We start from the raw sequence: 13,252 nt of genomic DNA, 5'->3' as shown, positions 1-13,252 counted from the left end.
AGCCTGAAGATGGCAGTAATGCAACTCGATGGATGCCTGCTGCCATAAAAGTCCAAAGAAGAAGAAGAACTTGTTCTGTCTGACTGTGTTTTGTTTTACCCTATGTGTTTTACTGTCTATGGTCTGACTGTACTGTACCGGAGCTGTCAAGTGGGAAAAAGAAGAGAGATTAATTAATAATACCATTCAGGTAACTTGTGTTTGCGGAAAACTTTCACTCGCCAGTTTTAGCTCAGGTTTGACAAAACAGAGGTTACATGCGGCACCGTAGAATGACTGAAATCTGCCGTAAAGCTCTTCATGACAACCGATGAAAACATGCAAAGACTGTTTTACACAGTCAGTCATTTCTGTCAATATATGTGCTGACGATTTTTAGACTGGCATTTTTAGGTAAGCCACGCGATCTTACAGTATGCAGTATTTTCTAGATCTCGAAAAGATGTGGGGTGATGATGCATGGGAATTGTCACGTAACGTTAATTATGGTGGATGACTGAAGCTGTCATTGGCATGCCTCGATTTGCAACAAACCCACCCATGCCTTTTGATCTCATTATAAAAAGTTTGAATAGTATTGAATAATAACTTATTTGTATCTGATGCCAAAAGCTCAAAACCACATCAAAGGTTAACATTCATTACTGTACTTATTTGCTTCTCAGATTCCAGTGTCAGGATGAGCACCCACACTCTCCTGGTTCTGTACGGGAGTCAGACGGGAACAGCGCAGGACACGGCAGAGCGGATCGGCCGTCAGGCGCAGAGGAGGCGGATGAGATTCAGAGTTGAAGCCCTGGACACTTACAATGTGGTCAGTGCACGTCTGCAGTCAGACATGCGAAGCTTTGCATTGAGTTGGGGTTATAAGTTAATTAGTTCATATGATCTGTTTGCCTTATGTTTTCACGTCTCCTCATTAGGCCAACCTGATCTCAGAGTCTCTAGTACTGTTTGTCTGTGCCACCACAGGACAGGGGGACCCTCCAGACAATATGAAGGTCAGTCTGTATATACATCACTTTAAGTCTATAAACTCTAATGCATTGCATATTTAAATGTTAATTATTTGAATATTTTCTTTATATAGAAATTCTGGAGATTCCTGTTCAGGAAGTCATTGCCTGCTGATTCTCTTTGTCGACTTGACTGTGCTGTGCTGGGCCTTGGAGACTCCTCCTATCCAAAGTAAGATGACAGATGTCCTGCTTACAAAGCCTCCATTATGCTTTCATATCTTTTTTTTTCAACTTCACTGCATATTTTTAATGAAATTGAAAGGATAATTCTTTTTTAACAACTTTGGACATATGTTTTCAGGCTGCGTATTATTATTGATGACACGACACTGATACCTTTTCTGTCCACTTTCCAGGTTCAACTTTGTTGCGAAGAAGCTCCATAAGCGTTTGCTTCAGCTTGGTGCTAATATGCTGCAGCCTGTTGGACTGGCTGATGATCAACATGATCTGGGGTGAGCAGAGGTCCTCACACACAAATATATGTTATATAATAAATGTTATATGTAAGCAATAAGGTACGAGAGGCTGTGCTGTGTCATAAGTAACGATTGAAGGGTACCTTAAGGTACCTTATTGCTTGCTTTTATAAAATGGTTACCACACAATAAAAATATTAAAGTAAAAAAAAATAAAAAAAATGTATTAGTGCAACTTTCATGAAGTAAAGTCACCAAAAGCCTTCCTTTCGCTAGAAAAAATAGTCCCTGACAACGTTCCAATGAGTAATATGCATGAAAGCTCAAATAAAAACAACACATGAACTGCAGTGTTGCGCAGTGATAAATAAATCTATTAGGTGAAGTGGTCATAGCTGTGTTTTATCATGAATAAACCACAGCTATTGACCAATCAGAATCAAGGATTGGAACTAACTGTTTTACAAATGTTTTTGTACAACTATATGTGTGTGTGTGTGTGTGCAAAAACATATGCAACGCATGCTGGTAGATGTTATTGTAATAATAGGGACATTGGCTTTTAGTGAAAATAGGTTTACTGTTTGCTACACTTATTGTTGTTTTTTACAGTAAATGGTTTACCTTCATATTGCAAAATAAGGTGGATACAGTGTTTGTAAAGTTTGCATTCTATACAGCTGATATTTTCTGTATAACTCCTCAGGCCTGATGGTGTGATTGACCCCTGGTTGCTTTCGTTCTGGCAGAAAACCCTGTCTGTCTACCCTCCTCCTGCTGGCCTCGCTCCAATCCGTGAGGAAGAAAAGTATGTATTTCACATAAACTAACACTCAAAGCTTCCGAACACTTTGATTACTTAATTGAAATATTTAACACCTAATATTATTCAAAGGGTAACTAAACCCCTGGTCAGAGCCTGACTCCAAAAAAAAATTACTCGAATCAATGAACAGCATTTATGAAGCTCCATTCTTACAGATAAAAGAAGTTTTAACTAAAAAAAAGTTGTTTTAGTGTTTAGTTGCCCTTTAATGAAAAATGTTCTGATTTTTCAGACTTCCACCCCGATACGTTTTCCACTTCCTAGATGAAGTCCAAGTTAAGCAGATTGAGCATCTCCAGACACCTGATAATAAGGCTCTTCCCACCTCCCTGCAGCCTTTTCCAGCTCGGGTCGTGTTCAATCAGAGAGTGACTCATCCCTCACACTTCCAGGATGTCAGGCATATCGAGTTTGACATCGCAGGCTCCAACATCCAGTGAGCAGTACGAAACGTATAAAATAATATATAGAGATGTTATCACAAAATAATATTAAAATATTGTGTCTTTCTCTGACAGGTACAATGCAGGGGATGTTGTAATGATGAGACCCTGTAATGCTGCGGAGGATGTGGAGCAGTTCTGCCAACTATTGAAGCTTGACCCGGAGTGCCACTTTACACTAACTTCCACTGACAGCAGCACAGGTGATACTTAACACCTTAAAACTTAACCCATATGCCAAGACATCTCCATTTGTGTTCCACATAATAAAAGCCTTCCCTTTTAAAGTTTGAAAAAGTGTTCCCCCTCCTCTCTGTAGCAGCAGTCCCTGTGCGTCTTCCTCAGCCCTGCTCCGTTCGCTTCCTGGTGGAACAGTTCCTGGACATTTCTGCTGTTCCACGTCGTTCCTTTTTTGAGGTGTTGGCCACTATTGCCACTAATGAGCTGGAGCGTGAAAAACTTGTGGAGTTTAGCTCTGCTCAGGGTCAGGATTCTCTTCACTCCTACTGCAACCGACCCCGCCGAACAGCCCTGGAGGTCAGAGGTCACGCTGACTGTCGATGTGAAATAACTATTTTATGTCTGCAGACTCATTTTTTACACTGTCTTCTGTTGTCATATGGAGTATGCGAGAACTGTGTGCTTGTTCAGATATTTTGTGACCTACAAAGTTTTTTTATGTGGTAAAAAAATCTGTACTAGTAACTAGTGAACAGTTAGGGTTGTCATTTTCTAATGTTAAGACAAAAGGAGTGAAATATCTACTGCATTTGCAATAGCTCCCGTAAGCTAGTACAAGTGAGATTTGAACAGGTTTTGTGATCTCTGGTCCGATGTTATTTAACTTTTATACTCTTGTTGATCAGGTACTGACGGACTTCCCTCACACCACAGCTGAGTTAAGCATTGACTACTTGTTGGATCTCTTTCCTGAAATTCAGCCTCGTTCCTTTTCCATTGCCTCTTCTCTCTTGGTAAGTCAACAAAATTAACAATAAAAAACTTTTTAAAGGGTTAGTTCACCCCAAAATTAAAATTCTATCAGTGCTGCATACTCTAACACATGCTGCGTAACACAAGAGAGTGAACCTCATTGGTGGTTGCTGAAGCTCAAAGTGCTGCGTAACAAGAGAATGAACCTCATTGGTTGTTGCTGAAGCTCAAAGTGCTGCGTAACAAGAGAATGAACCTCATTGGTTGTTGCTGAAGCTCAAAGTGCTGCGTAACAAAAGAATGAATCTCATTGGTTGTTGCTGAAGCTCAAACATGCAGCGTAACACAAGATAATGAACCTCATTGGTTGTTGCTGAAGCTCAAACATGCAGCGTAACACAAGAGTCAACCTCATTGGTGGTTGCTGAAGCTCAAAGTGCTGTGTAACACAAGAGAGTGAACCTCATTGGTGGTTGCTGAAGCTCAAAGTGCTGCGTAACAAGAGAATGAACCTCATTGGTGGTTGCTGAAGTTCAAAGTGCTGCGTAACAAGAGAATGAACCTCATTGGTTGTTGCTGAAGCTCAAAGTGCTGCGTAACAAGAGAATGAACCTCATTGGTTGTTGCTGAAGCTCAAAGTGCTGCGTAACAAAAGAATGAATCTCATTGGTTGTTGCTGAAGCTCAAACATGCAGCGTAACACAAGATAATGAACCTCATTGGTTGTTGCTGAAGCTCAAACATGCAGCGTAACACAAGAGTCAACCTCATTGGTGGTTGCTGAAGCTCAAAGTGCTGTGTAACACAAGAGAGTGAACCTCATTGGTGGTTGCTGAAGCTCAAAGTGCTGCGTAACAAGAGAATGAACCTCATTGGTTGTTGCTGAAGCTCAAAGTGCTGCGTAACAAAAGAATGAATCTCATTGGTTGTTGCTGAAGCTCAAACATGCAGCATAACACAAGAGAGTGAACCTCATTGGTGGTTGCTGAAGCTCAAAGTGCTGCGTAACAAGAGAATGAACCTCATTGGTTGTTGCTGAAGCTCAAAGTGCTGTGTAACACAAGAGAGTGAACCTCATTGGTTGTTGCTGAAGCTCAAACATACAACGTAACACAAGATAATGAACCTCATTGGTTGTTGATGAAGCTCAAACATGCAGCGCAACACAAGATAATTTACCTCATTGGTTGTTGCTGAAGCTCAAAGTGCTGTCTATGGGGGACCGAAAGCTCCTAGATTTCATCAGAAAGATTTTTTTTTTTAATTTGTGTTCCGAAGATGAACGAAAGTCTAAGGTTTGAAATGACATGAGGGTGAGTAATTACTGACAGAATTTTCATTTTTGGGTGAACTATCTCTATAATGTTACAAACGATTTCTTTTTCAAATAAATAGAAACAAAAACCTTTTTCTTCATCAAAGAATCCTCAAAAATGTATCATGGTTATATCATGGATAATAAGAAATCTTTCTTACCAAATCAGCATATTAGAATTAAAAATCTTACCGGTATTTGAAATGTATTGCAAATATAAATATTTGTTTCTGATTCCACAGCAACACCCTGACCGAATCCAGATCTTGCTTGCTGTGGTGAAATATAAAACCATGCTTTTGAAGCCACGCAAAGGCCTCTGCTCTTCCTGGCTGGCATCTCTGGAGCCCTCGAAAGGTTGGTCTGATCCATCTGAAAGAATTAACAAGTAAAGTCAAAAACTGCCAATAGTCAGACAAATAATTATGTGTACGAATAAATAGTTTTATAAAATCGTGTTCAAAATACTGTTTAGAAGATGTTTACGTACCGCTGTGGGTGAAGAAGGGGAGTTTGAGATTCCCTCACGACGCAGACTCCCCTGTGATAATGGTGGGACCAGGGACTGGTGTGGCTCCCTTCAGATCTGCCATACAGGAGAGGGTTGCTCAAGGGAAGATGGGTGAGTTTGTCAGATTTGGTTGTTATTCGGAAGTGAAAAAGATGAAAAGTGATGGTCAAACATGTATTTTGCTAATAAAATTTGTTGTGAGGGACACTTCTTCCTGAATTGGGCTGACGGCAAGAAACAAGAAATGTGGTGCCTATTTTTTTTCTCATTATATCTTTATAAAATATGTACTTTATGGACTTGCACACTCATAATTTGATAAGTAGTGACCGAGTGTGTGCCATAACGCATAATGCTGTTGATAAGTCTCAAGAGTGCGTAGTCAAAATACATTCTAACTAAAGTCTCATCTTCTGTTTCAGCTAATGTGCTATTTTTTGGCTGTCGCTCTGAATCAAAAGACTTCTACTGTCGATCAGAATGGGAGGAGAAGGTGCAAATGGGCCACATGATCCTCTTCACAGCCTTCTCCAGAGATCAGGTCAGATGAGTATTATTTAGCTCTTACCATAAGAGTACTGCACAGGTGTGTCTAAATAAGAGAGGGGTGGACCCAGGAACAGTTAATAAATAAGGTGTGTTCGACTTCATGCGACGCTGCACAGACACGACGTCTGACTTGAAGCAGTAAATGCGGATTCACTGATGACAATGGCGTGTTTTGTGTTTATTCTGACAACTTCAGTTCCGATAATGCTCACAAAGCCATGTTTTCATAACAATAAAATGGAACCATAATGTTATACTGTCATGTTTATCAAAATAACACTGATAAGAATATAGACCCACTTTGTTGGTATTTAAATAGTACTTTAAATGTTGAACTTTATTCTTGTACAAACAAATGGCGCTGCGTTATAGCCTGGAACTAGCCCACAACATTTTTTGATCGGTAAGTTCGATCTTTTACAGTCTATGGTCTGGACTTGATCCATTGAGGTGTAATTATGATCAATTCAGAATTAGTCGGGCCAATCAAAATGCCAGGGTGGGCTTTACCCGAATGGACACATGATCTGCAGTTACGTAATCATCACATTATCAAAGAGCACTTGGGTTGAACTGGTTTCCCTCAAAGTTGACTGCAGCTGGAGATTTGAGATGTATAGATTCTGCTATCGCGTCTGTTGTAAAAGAAATCAACAGCGCATTCATTTTAAAAGACTGATGAGAACAGAGAACTGCAATCAAGGCATTTGTCGATCTGAAAGATTTGAAAGACTGCCCCCAACTCAACTGCAAGTGGCAACTCTCACCGATTGGTCTGCACAGTGCTGCATGCAGTCGTACACACCTAATGCCTTTTGTCATACAGTCAGGATAATGCAGGTTATGGTAATGTGACTTGAAATCAAATGTGTTCCATACGGCATGTTTTTACTGTAAAAAGAAGGCACATCAATCGTTAACGTATTTTGTAACTAATGACATTTATAATTGAAACATAATTACAATATTCATTTAATTTTTTCTTTCTGCAATAATTGTTGCTTGGAAATATTTTCTTTCAAAGGGTGTGGTATATAATTAGGTACATTTGATTCATTTACAGGAGGATAAAATCTACGTTCAGCATCGCGTAAAGGAACAAAGCAAACTTTTATGGGATCTGATTGCAAAGAAGAATGCTTTCTTTTACATAGCAGGGTAAGTATTTTTTTTAACATCAAGTTAAGGGATTCAACAAAATATTTTTTATGGAATGTTAAATCTCATACTGTATGTACGGATGGTATAGAGCAATATTACAACACAGAAGGACAGAAGTTAACTACCCCTTTCCGTTTTCATCTAGAAATGCCAAGCAGATGCCCACAAGTGTATGTGACGCGCTGAAAGAAGTATTCCAGAAAGAGGGTGGGATTTCTGAAAGCCAAGCACACGAGATGCTGGATGCCATGGAGAAAACCGGACGCTTTCAAAGTGAAACCTGGTCCTGATCTCTCCATTAAATCCATAGCCTTGATAAACAAAAAATAGCCTCAAGTGTGAAAAGTGAGTTGAACTGAGATTAAATGGTGTTATATAGTGCTTTGATTCCAAACCTCAGTTCTTTCTTCGCCAAACAAGTTCCCCACTGCCTTTGACAATGTAACTTATAAGCTTAACTTAAGTTACAAACAACACACACTACCAGACCATGAATTTAAGTTGATGTTAACTGTAATCTAGGCTGGTGTTCCTGCTTTCATTTTTATTGTATGGATTTGACTTATTGAAGGACAAAGTAATAAAGACTTGGAAAATGTATTAACAGGTGGAAATACTTCTATTCTTTTAATTTCTTAAAGTAAATCATGACTGAAATATGATCTCCTAATTTTAAATTGAATCATCAAAACTAATTTTTTTTTTCACATGAACACAGCTAGTGTGCACCAGTCAAAAAATGATATGGATGTGCTCATTGAGAAAAAAAAAAAAAAAAATTTCAACAATGCAAAATCCAACTCACACTGGTATATATTTTACATTACTGATTCTCAACCAAGTGCCTCTGAAAACTTACAGGGTGGCCACAGGATGACTTAAAAGTATTTACATTTATAAATTATGATTAATAAAATAAATCTAATCCAATATAAATTATAAATTAAATGCTAAAAAAAAAATTAATGTGGCGTTTTAGTCCCTTTTGTAATTGCTGTTATTAAAGAACATAAATTCTGGAATCAAAAAATGAATTGTGGTTAATTCAATATATTACATTTACCAACCACATTCATTAAATATATAAATAAAAATCAATAACATCAATAAAAATGTTTTAACTATTATAGCATATTTAGCAGCGATGGGGGAAGGTGATTATGTTATTTGAGTCAAAAAGGCTAAGACCACTGTAACTCACAATAACTACTTCAAAATATTACTTTATTCAACAGCTGTAAATTCACACACACTAAAATGGAACATTCAAATTCGCATAAGTTATTAAAAGGTGTTACATAATGTGTTCAGTGCCATAAAACTGATTAAATAGTCTTAAAGGGATAGTTCTCTCCATTCACACACCATCATTGGTTTTCAAACCTGTATGACTATAACACAACAACATTTTGACAACATTCCCAAAACTCTTTTGGGGACCACTCACCTCCATTGTATGACAACTTTTTTTCACATAAAATATACATTATGTTCATCAGAAGAATGTCAGTCATACAGGCGAGTAAATGACGACAATTTTTGTTTTGGTGTGAACTATTCCTTTAAGTATTTAGTACACCCACAGCTAAAAATGAAGCAGTTTGTGTGGTTTACATTTTTTCTTGATTGTTTCCATCTTCCACATAATTTTCCACTGTGATAAAACCTTTCTGAGTCAAACCGAAGATTAACTGGAGTGTGAAGCTGTTTGGATGACTGAAAAGCTACCATTCACCACAGTTACATTCAGATTCATGACAGCTATGAGTACTAGCTGTCATATTACAAGCTCTAGAAGTAAAATCCCAAGCTCCCAATTTCAAAAAACGGTGATCACACTGACAGTAACACGTAGCTTCTTGTGTAGCTAACATTGATCCTAATTTCCATTCACATCATTGGCTTCAGAACAAACACATAACAACATACTTGTGCGATGTTTGCAGCTATCTGAGCGCTAGAGTGTGGACCTGATAGATCTCCTCAGGGAAGTTCTGCTGTTGCTCCTCACAGATGATGCTGAGTCCAGCCTTGGCTACTAGGTGACGAAGGAGATTCAGGTTCCGACACACACTGCTGTCTACATCATCAGGTATTATACCCTCGAATGCAACATTATCCTTCACCACAATCAGGCCATTCGGACGCAGACCGTTCTGGCAACGCCTCAGGAATTCCACCAGATGGTCGTCGGTTAAGTGACCTACAGATACACGAAGCGATTGAGCTTTATTGCGTTTGCAAAACACAATGGGAGATTTCATCTAGTTTATAGTAACGGTTTCCATTTTATAAAATTGTTATGATAGATGGTGTAGCCAAATAAATCCATTTACCAATCACCCACTGAATCCATATGACATCATAACGTTCTGGCTGGGGCTGAAAATCTTGCAGGCCACAGCAGAAGTAGTTCTCCACCCGCTTGCCCTCGTCACCCAGGTATGTACGAGCTTTATCCAGGAACTCCTGCGTCACGTCCACTAGGTCCACTGTACGGAAGAGCGGCAGGAGCAGTCGCTTGGTGATACGGCCAATTCCAGCACCACAGTCCAGAGAACAGCCTGTCCCAGTCTTACCCTGGCCTTCCTTTGAGTAAACAAGGAAACCAGATGATAGGGTGTTTCTTGTGGACTTTCATTTAAGGTTTGCTGGAGCTTAGATTATTGTCTTGCTCCATTTCAAGATATTTGTTTCAAATAATCACTTAAGACCTAGCAGTGAACTAAATTTTGTAGTAGTAGAACGTCAACGATTTACGCTACCAACTTACACTACTATTTTCATGTTTTTGAAATAAGTCTTTTATGTTAAAGGTTCTCTAAGCGATGCTGGGCCAAAACATTTTTTGTCACATACATCAAACGTCTCCTCACTATCGGCTAGCTGCCTGTCCCCTAAACACACTGTAAAAAAACGCGGTCTCTGTAGACACCACAGGCTGCACAAACGGCAACAAAAACAATCATGTCTTACCCGGACCACGAAACCTAACAAACAGTGTTCCAGCCAGTCACTGGCAAGAAGTATTTGAGGGTGGGTCTGGGGGGTTAGTGCGGTAGCAAAGCCTTTGAACGATGGCGAGAACTCCGGCGGCAGAAGGGCTTCCAGTCCGACATTCAGGTTGCTCTGTTTTTGCTGGACAGGTGGGTAACGTTAAATAGTTTTTTTTTTCTTCTAAATTGACGCTTATGTTCGCCAAACCCACACAAGGATATAATTAGCTAGAACTATGCACGTTCACAATTATTTCAGGAAGCACGGAAGGGAGGGGGAGGAGATGAGATGCGGAAGAGGGAGGGTCTAGCTCCGATTTGTTTGAAAATATTCGAACGTCAACACCCAGGATCGCTTTGAGAACCTTTAACCAAGGCTGCTTTTATTTGATCAAAATACAGTAAAAACAGTAATATTGTGAAATATTATTACAAATAAAATTTTCTAAAAGCTGAGTTTTCAGGTCATTACTCCATTCTTCAGAGTGTCACTGGTGTCTAGTTATACATCTTGTTTACAAAAGGTCATAACAGCAAAAGGGGGTTCAATTAAGTACTAGAGATGCGTCCTCTGAAGGGGTTGAATCATTTTGTGACTGCTGAAGTCATTAAAAGTGGCATTTTCAGTTGAATTTGGGGAAACCACATTTGTTGTGTTGAGCTATTTAAATTACTTGTTTGATTTGTCCATAGCCAACAGCCGAAAGTCTATACATTTTGCCAATTAACCTGATTTGCAAGGGGGGGGTGGGGTGGTTGAATAATTTGGATTACAACTGTGTGTGTGTATTTCTGACTCTAAACTTCTGAACAGTAGTTTATTGAAATGTAGAATTACTCACCCCAAGGAACTTTTGAAGAAACTTTTTGGAGCCATTAATGTCAATGCTGGAAATGCTGCCATAGCCTCCCAGCATTCCATCCACAGTGGGCGGGACATCCTTCCAGTAATGTTCTGCCTTCGAGTAAAACGTAGTCTGGTCTTCTATCAAGCAGTCCTCCATCTTTGTGCAACTCCTAACCACAGAGATCAAAAGAAAGTAGTTTTACCAGAGTCAGAGTTCTTCTTCAGCATTTTTCATCTTATGCATTTTTATAGATGTATATATTCAATTAGAAATATACAAGTACACAATTAAAAGTAGATTGAATTATTTCATGTTCCTATATTCATTTTTTCCACATTTAAATCAATTTCATAGCAATTATAGTTTCTGTATAAAATCATATGCTGCATGGAAATCAGTCTGTAAATGCATCTCACTGCTTCAGATGAAGCTTCTGTGCAGTGTAAAAATGCATTAGTATATAAATTAATTGGTTGCTAGCACCATTCTTACGAAACTGTTATACTCCATTGCTATTCGTCAAGTTTTTTGTTTAATGCTTTTCACAATACATATGGCATGGTACATTTTACAATAAATACACACAAATGTCAAATATTAATCGTAACCTAGTCATGCAATCACGGTCAGTAAGACAATGTTTGAGTTAGTTTATGAAATTATTACAATTATAATTTCAATGCAATGATAAAGAGCCAATTCTTCAGTAGGGGTTCAATCTTCAACTGACTGGCAGGAGCTGCCACTGGACCCCTACTCCAATTCTTTAGACTGTAAAGAGACCCAGGGGTGCTGCTAGCAACTTTGGGCCTATGAAGGAATATGAGGTAACGTGCTGAAGCGGTCAGAGTTAGACACCGGAATCCAAAAGTGTCTCTGCTGTCTGAGCTCAGCTGTCAGGAAGCATCACTTCACCGTAGGTTAAACTGACAGACAAATGACTGGTCAAATAAGATATAATCTCCTAACAAAAATGGAAGCATGAATGAGGACTAACATAACATACCAATACCTACAAAATATTTTTAGTCTAAAGACAAAAAAAATGGCATATTTACGAAGTAATAAATGGTAATTGAAGAAAAGTAGTCTGTGTTACAGTCTCATTACTTACTGGGACTCACACATATGGCCCTGCTATCGTGCTCTCGTTCAACGTGTCTTTTCCTTTTGCTATATTTAGGGGTGACAAAAAGATACACGTGTTGACACACGACCAGTTCTAAATCACAGGTAGCCTATGTACATTCATGCATCCAACAGGTCTTTCTAATCTGTTTCTGACTACACTAATTCAGACAGTAAACACTACCGTAACGTTACCTTTGCTTTCGTGCCCTCGCTGCCGCCGACAGTCGTTTCTTACAATCGGTCATGTCACTACTGAAAAACTGTAGTAGAACTGCCCCATGAAAGCTTTCCTAGCTCCCCAAAGCAGAAATGCTCAACACCGTACGTCATTTCCTTATTTGACCAACGTGTTTCCCCCAATAGAGATCAGTGGTTTCCCCTCAGCGAATTGTTTTTGTCTCCATCTTGTGGCCGCATGTAAACTTGCGTACATGGCTAAGAACTGTCAAAAATGTAATGGTGTTTTTACACAAAGTTAAGACTGCATAGAATAGTTCTCACCCTTGGTCATTCCAAGATTTAAGTTTTGTCTTAGACACTAAAAGCACAATCTTTTATATATTTTAGGCATTTAGTAGGCTAGTTTAGTAGCCTAGGTGTTTCATTTCCTAGGGTTGTTATTTAAGTAGTCATTTTATTTTAACTATTCATCACATTTTCATCTTAATATTGTCTATTTGGTTTAATGAACATCCTTTCACTTTCATTTCCCATGTCTTTCTAATAAATGTTTATCTGAACAGTAAGTTCATCCTAACAATCTTGTATTTATTTTGTATTCTGTCCAGCCTCTTGTTTTCCACTGTTGACGTTTATTTCTTCTCATCCCGTCTCTTATTTTCACTCTCCTCATTACATGACAGGATGCTTTCTCTTGACTACTTATGCTCGTCTCTACTCCTCCTCCCCCACAAGCCCAACGTTTCACTGCTCTCCTCTCACTCCCCTGGGCAACTCCTCTCTTCCTCTTTCTCCCTCATGGCTCTGTCTGCTCATCCTTTTCTGTCTCTCGTTCTCAGCCGAGCTGGCAGGGTCCATTTGATGACTCAGTACACTGCCTGTCTGCATCGGACAGCCTGAAGTCAGTCGATATTTAATCTG

At 39.1% G+C, this 13,252-nt stretch overlaps 2 protein-coding genes across 6 annotated transcripts; one reads left to right on the top strand and one right to left on the bottom strand.

Annotated features, from left to right (window-relative positions):
• The first annotated feature begins 63 nt into the window (after positions 1 to 63).
• ndor1 (NADPH dependent diflavin oxidoreductase 1) lies at positions 64 to 7,776 on the top strand. 4 transcript variants are annotated; one of them, XM_039658873.2, is made up of 15 exons: positions 64 to 190; positions 666 to 814; positions 924 to 1,001; positions 1,091 to 1,188; positions 1,376 to 1,474; positions 2,145 to 2,246; positions 2,497 to 2,700; positions 2,783 to 2,910; positions 3,030 to 3,244; positions 3,574 to 3,681; positions 5,198 to 5,312; positions 5,431 to 5,577; positions 5,889 to 6,007; positions 7,079 to 7,173; positions 7,322 to 7,776. In XM_039658873.2, the coding sequence occupies exons 2-15, from the start codon at positions 680 to 682 to the stop codon at positions 7,464 to 7,466; spliced, it is 1,788 nt and encodes a 595-aa protein (XP_039514807.2). In that variant the 5' UTR covers positions 64 to 190; positions 666 to 679; the 3' UTR covers positions 7,467 to 7,776. The 4 variants fall into 4 exon arrangements, with proteins under 4 accessions (XP_039514807.2, XP_039514808.2, XP_039514805.2 ...); XM_039658874.2 differs by having other exon boundaries at positions 3,027 to 3,244; positions 5,434 to 5,577; XM_039658871.2 differs by having other exon boundaries at positions 3,027 to 3,244.
• Positions 7,777 to 8,383: 607 nt separating this feature from the next.
• Positions 8,384 to 12,498, bottom strand: ntmt1 (N-terminal Xaa-Pro-Lys N-methyltransferase 1). Of its 2 annotated transcripts, none has more exons than XM_039658890.2 (4): positions 12,344 to 12,498; positions 11,015 to 11,189; positions 9,513 to 9,765; positions 8,384 to 9,379 (listed from the first exon to the last, which is right to left on the bottom strand). In XM_039658890.2, the coding sequence occupies exons 1-4, from the start codon at positions 12,394 to 12,396 to the stop codon at positions 9,123 to 9,125; spliced, it is 738 nt and encodes a 245-aa protein (XP_039514824.2). In that variant the 5' UTR covers positions 12,397 to 12,498; the 3' UTR covers positions 8,384 to 9,122. The 2 variants fall into 2 exon arrangements, with proteins under 2 accessions (XP_039514824.2, XP_088986406.1); XM_089130280.1 differs by lacking the exon at positions 12,344 to 12,498 and adding an exon at positions 12,135 to 12,180.
• Between the last annotated feature and the right edge of the window lie 754 nt (positions 12,499 to 13,252).

The sequence above is a fragment of the Pimephales promelas genome, chromosome 4 (genome assembly GCF_988280905.1).
Source record: "Pimephales promelas chromosome 4, fPimPro1.hap1.1, whole genome shotgun sequence".
Lineage (NCBI taxonomy): Eukaryota > Metazoa > Chordata > Actinopteri > Cypriniformes > Leuciscidae > Pimephales > Pimephales promelas.
This window is presented reverse-complemented; position numbering and strand designations above follow the sequence as displayed.

What these genes read in the sequence shown, in the direction of transcription:
- ntmt1 (XM_039658890.2), bottom strand. Translation starts at nt 12,396, where the DNA reads ATGACCGATTGTAAGAAACGACTGTCGGCGGCAGCGAGGGCACGAAAG. An exon ending in GCGAGGGCACGAAAGCAAAG is followed by an intron (nt 11,190 to 12,343) that starts GTAACGTTACGG and finishes CTCTGTGGTTAG; the next exon opens with GAGTTGCACAAAGATGGAGG. An exon ending in TTCTTCAAAAGTTCCTTGGG is followed by an intron (nt 9,766 to 11,014) that starts GTGAGTAATTCT and finishes GTTTACTCAAAG; the next exon opens with GAAGGCCAGGGTAAGACTGG.
- ndor1 (XM_039658871.2), top strand. Translation starts at nt 680, where the DNA reads ATGAGCACCCACACTCTCCTGGTTCTGTACGGGAGTCAGACGGGAACA. An exon ending in TTCCACTGACAGCAGCACAG is followed by an intron (nt 2,911 to 3,026) that starts GTGATACTTAAC and finishes TCCTCTCTGTAG; the next exon opens with CAGCAGTCCCTGTGCGTCTT. An exon ending in GCTTTCTTTTACATAGCAGG is followed by an intron (nt 7,174 to 7,321) that starts GTAAGTATTTTT and finishes GTTTTCATCTAG; the next exon opens with AAATGCCAAGCAGATGCCCA.